The following is a 5628-nucleotide window of genomic DNA, read 5'->3' on the forward strand; positions in this document are numbered from 1 at the left end:
CCCCCCTCAGCCTTCTCTTCTGGAGGCCGAACAGGTTCAGGTCCCTTAGCCTCTCCTCACAGGACCTGCCCTGCTGCCCCCTGATCATGCAAGTGGCCCTCTGCTGGACCCTCTCTATGTTGTCCACATCCCTCTTGAAGTGCAGTGCCCAGAACTGGACGCAGTACTCCAGCTGCTGCCTGATCAGTGTCACATAGAAGGGGAGGATCACCTCCTTGGCCCTGCTTGAGATGCATCTGTGGATGCATGACAAGGTGCGGTTGGCCTTCCTGACTGCATCCCCACACTGCCGGCCCATGTTCATCCTGGCATCAGTAGTGATTCCAAGATCTTTTTCTGCCTCTGCACTGATGAGAAGGGGGTTCCCCAGCTTGTATGTAATGCTGCTAGTTCTTTCTCCCCAGGTGCATCACCTTGCACTTATCAGTGTTGAAACCCATCCTGTTCCCATCCGCCCACCCCTGTAACCTGTCTAGGTCCGATTGCAGCCTATTCCTCCCTTCTAGTGTGCCCACATCCCCCTACATCTTAGTGTCATCAGCAAATTTGAACAGGGTGCTTTTTACCCAGTCATCCAAGTCACTGATGATGTTGAACAGTGCGGGCCCGAGGACCAAGCTCTGGGGGACCCCACTGCCCACATCCCTCTAGGTCGAAAATGACCCATCCACCACCACTCTCTGGGTGCGGCCCTCCAGCCAGTTAGCAACCCAATTGACTGTATAGGTGTCGACACCATAGTCCCCTGGTTTTTTAATAAGAATGGGGTGAGTGTCGAAGGCCTTCCTGAAGTCCAGAAAGACCACGTCCACTGCTACCCCTGCATCTAAGGATTTTATGTCCTGGTCATAGAAGGCCACCAAGTTGGTCTGACAGGACCTGCCTCTAATAAACCCATGTTGGTTGCCCCTAAGCATAACCTCCCCCGCTGGCCCCTTGTGGACATGCGCCAGGATAATTCTCTCAAAAAACTTACCCAGGATTGAGGTAAGACTAACTGGCCAATGGTTGGTGCCTAGTGCCTAGCTCATTGGTGATACATAGGGGGTACATGCGGGTGCCCCCGCTGAGATTGGTGGTGCACCCACCTGTGGGTGGTCGCCGCTTGCCACCCTCCCCGCCCCTTTCCTACCAACACTTCCAGCAGCATTTTCAGGTGGTCGCCCATCGCTATTGGCCACCACAGACACTGCTGGTGGCGTCTGCAGATGGTCGCCAACCACCGGTCATCACCCGCTACTGCTGCCTGCCTCCACAGTCACCATGCCCCCCCCAACCTCCAGGGGCATGTGTCGTTCATAGCCTAGCCCCTCTCCCTCTCTTCTCATGCTCCCATGAACTACTTGCAAACTGCCTTGTATGTTGCTCTCAAGTAGCTCTGATTTTCTGTTTTGATATCCATGACTTCCAGATGAAGTAGTTTTTGGGAGAAAGGTGGTTGTAGCTTACACATTAATAACTATATAGATAGCTTCAGGTTGACAGACACTGAAATGACCATATTTTTCCAATAAATTTTCTGTGAAGTTGTGATTTGTGAAACTCTGACCTCTTTCTGTAAAGTGTGCATTTACATATATTTAAAATTTATAAATCTTGACAGATTCCACATATTTATAACCTTCTTGAGGGGGAAAAAAGCCTAAGGAAGGTTACAGATCTTTGCATCTGTGTCTCTGGATATGTTAAACTGAGTTTAAATAATACAGAAAAAAATTGGCTTACCCATTCTGCTTGGAACTTATTTTTGTTTTTTGTTTTCCCTCCATCTGCTTTATTTAAAGAGGCTGCATAGAAATAGTAATACTGAGCTTGAAAGCAGGAGAATTGTAACAAGGATTTACTCTTTACAGAATATTCCTAGTTACAGCTCCATGTTTAGAATCTGTCAGTTTAACAAACAGCATTCTGTTTTTCCAATTATGCTTTTTTCTCTTTCTCCATGTTATATTTGAGTCCCAATGAATTGTTCTCAGTTTTAAGATCCAGATGTATTGATAGGAAATTGAGAGAGAGAAAAAGTGTTTCTCTGAGTAGGTAGGAGGAAGTTGCCTCTGGGGAGGTCAGACTTAGTGCTTTAGTCCTTTTTCTTGCATTTCACATGAATATGTCAGAGAATGTGGCAGTGACCAAAATGGAAGCTCATTATCTGAGACCCAGCTCATGCAGTGGGTGTGATTGAAAAGCTTTAGAGCCTGAAGGTCTTTAGATAGAGAGAAACATAATTGTAATTATAAGAAAAAAAAGTTTGACTAATTACACAAGGGTCTTAAATTGATTCTTCCATCAATATGTGAATAGAACTCCCATTAACATGCACAGTTAAGCATATTCTTACACCTAGTTCTGCTTAATATAAATGTCGACACCTTGCTATCCAACAGTGCTGTCCACTAGTACTAGCCCACGCAGTAACTGTCACTGATTTATAAAAATACAGAGCAGTTATTTACTTTATGAGTGCAAAGCACCCTAAACATGAGTACTGATAAAAACCTAGATTAGATTGCCATGATTCAACATGGCTCAGAATAGCTGATAGCTTGCAGTGGCCTTTCAAAATATCCCCAGCCTACCAATGAAGTAGCCTATATAAGGAAGAAGATTGTAGCATACAAACTAATACATCACAAGCCCAGGAGCAGAATAATTCACTTTCACCTTGCCTGAGAGGACAAGAGCAGTAAAAGCTTCACATTATTGGCAAGATTTTTTTTTATTTAACCTATGGTTCAAACCTCCAACCACCTCAGCAGCTTTCCAGCTGGAGCTGCTGACATCTCCCACCTAATCAAATGGTGGATTATCTTGTCCTGATAAATTGGAGCAGTGTCTGGTGAAAAGTCTTTCCTGAACTACTCTGCTAACCTGTAGCTAATAGGGTGGCAGATATCTGGATCAATCCCCAAAGCTTGTACTACAAAGTGTATCTAATGATTTGTGGTGAACAGTGTAAATGTTTTAAGGGGAGACATTACTAAATGGGAACGTAGTTAAGCATGATAAATGTGACGCCAGGAGAAATAAAAAGCATGAAAGCTATAGTGATGTTGTTTCACATAGAGAGTGTATGGGGTCTGTATTGTGAATTCTAAAGCACTCGCTCTACAAGTGACTTTTTAGGAAATGCACTTGTCCTGGAAAGGAATTCTCCTTGCTTGGCTGCTGTATTCTTTTAAAAAGAAGCAGAGTTATTCAGCCATTAGACACTTGCTCATTGTTTTGTGTGTGACTAGATTATTGGCCCAATATATTCAGGATAAATAAATTATTTTTCTTTCTCTAAAAGCCACTAAGAAAAACACTTAAATCACAAAATCTAAGAAACTATATATTTTTTTCTAATTTAACAAATCAAGCAGACAGGAAAAATCTAGTTAAGATTGAGATATTCCCTCCAAGCATTTATTTTCTTTCTTTACTTTGCTCCTGAACAATAGAGAGAGGTAGCCTGGCCTTCTTCCTGAACAATAGAAATGCAATTCTAATGTGTCAAGCCAGGAATGTCTCTGTGTACTGTAGGCAGTCATACAATGCTGCTAGTAAAGCTGTTCTGTTTTTCTTCCATAGGGGAATCCCTACATGTGCAATAATGAATGTGATGCAAGTACACAAGAGCTGGCACATCCACCTGAACTAATGTTTGACCTTGAAGGAAGACATCCCTCCACATTTTGGCAGTCTACAACTTGGAAGGACTACCCAAAGCCTCTCCATGTTAACATTACCCTCTCCTGGAACAAAACCATTGAATTAACAGATAACATAGTTATCACCTTTGAATCTGCACGTCCAGACCAAATGATCCTGGAGAAATCACTTGACTATGGGCGAACATGGCAACCCTACCAGTATTACGCTACAGACTGCTTAGATGCTTTCCATATGGATCCAAAATCAGTGAAGGATTTATCACAGCACACAGTTCTAGAAATCATTTGCACAGAAGAGTATTCAACTGGGTACATGACAAATAGTAAAATAATCCACTTTGAAATCAAAGATAGGTTTGCATTTTTTGCTGGACCTCGGCTTCATAATATGGCTTCCCTGTATGGCCAGCTTGATACAACCAAGAAGCTAAGAGATTTCTTTACTATCACAGACCTGAGGCTAAGATTGTTAAGGCCAGCCACTGGAGAAATATATGTAGATGAGCAACATTTGGCACGCTACTTTTATGCAATCTCTGACATAAGGGTATATGGAAGGTAAGAGAACATATGCCTTTCAGAATGGGTATATATATTATTTTCCTTAGAGAATGATCAGATTTTTCCATTCCCCTAAATATTACAACTTTTTTTTTTCCAGGATCTATCTAGCTCAGTAAAAATCAGTTTCTGAAAGCAGTGGATATGTCTGATTCAGAAGTATTTAAGTCATTAGAGTTGTCCTGTCATTTGACAAATCTCTGTAGGTTTGAGTGGAATATGTTTTTTAAATTGGGTTAGCAATGTCTATCCTTTTAGGTCTGGGAGTGAAACACAACTCGGTATAAGGAATGCTGCACCAGACACTCCCTTCACATACTTAGGACCAGATATCACAGAAATCAAAGGAGACAGATTACTGTGCTTTAATGCGGGCCCTTATTGTAAGGGGTAAGCAATATGAAGGCCTTGCATATCTCTTTTCTTGAACTAAGGGGAACTTCTTCTTTTGAATTGTATAGTTGTGTGTTTAAGTTAATGAAGACAATGGAGGCTAGAATGCATTTTAACATACTTTAGCTGATTTGAATAAAGGTAAGGTAGAGAAATCAAACCAATATTTTGGAAAACAAAATATTGTAGGCCAATTAGGACACAATACTAGGTACTGCACCCCAGATTAGGCAAATTAACTATCCTGTGTCCAGTAATGACTTACACCAAGTGTCAGACCAATGAAGGACAGTTTTGAGCAAATTTTCTTGTGGGTTAACACTGACTGCTCCTGGAGATCATTAGTCAGTCAGGTTTCAATACACGGGGTTAAAGCTTTTGGAATCCCACTAAGCTGTTGGAAAAGCTAGTTCCTTTTATAAATTTTAAAAGTGATATTTTAAATTAATTGGATGCCACTTTATGCATTGGTCATCAAAAGAGGTAAATATCTCTTTTGATACTGTCATTTTACTTACTTTTTTGCATGTACCTCTTAGCCATACCTTCCATAATTTCATAGAATCATAGAAGTAGGGTCGGAAGGGACCTTATAGACCTTCAAGTCTGATCCCCTGCCAGGGCAGGAGAGAAAAAACTGGGCTCAAATATTCCCAGCTAGGCAGGCATCAAGCCTCCTCTTAAAGACTCCCAGGGTAGGAGCCAGCACCATTTCCCTTGGAAGTTGGTTCCAGATCCTAGCTGCCCTAACTGTGAAGTAGTTCTTACGGATGTCTAATCTAAACCTACTCTCCAACAACTTGTGCCTGTTATTCCTTGTTATGCTAGGGGGCACTAGGGGAAACAAGGTCTCTCCCAAACCCTTCTGGTCCCCCCAGTGAGTTTATAGACTGTTACCAGGTCTCCCCTCAGCCTTCTCTTGTGAAGGCTGAACAGGTTCAGGTCCTGCAGTCTCTCATTGTAGGGTCTGCCCTGTAGTCCCCGGATCATTTGGGTGGCCCTCCTCTGGACCCTCTCAATG

The 5628-nt window shown here is 42.5% G+C and overlaps 1 protein-coding gene across 7 annotated transcripts in view; it reads left to right on the forward strand.

The window, feature by feature from the left end:
- NTNG1 (netrin G1) overlaps positions 1-5628 on the forward strand; it is a 287091-nt gene that overhangs the window by 143813 nt on the left and 137650 nt on the right. For all 7 annotated transcript variants that reach the window (XM_019530655.1, XM_019530651.1, XM_019530649.1 and 4 more), the window contains exon 3: positions 3571-4211. In XM_019530655.1, coding sequence (XP_019386200.1) covers positions 3571-4211 — 641 coding nt within the window. The remainder of the gene's footprint in view (positions 1-3570; positions 4212-5628) is intronic.

This window comes from Crocodylus porosus, unplaced genomic scaffold (genome assembly GCF_001723895.1).
Source record: "Crocodylus porosus isolate Cpor-Errol unplaced genomic scaffold, CroPor_comp1, whole genome shotgun sequence".
Classification (NCBI taxonomy): domain Eukaryota; kingdom Metazoa; phylum Chordata; order Crocodylia; family Crocodylidae; genus Crocodylus; species Crocodylus porosus.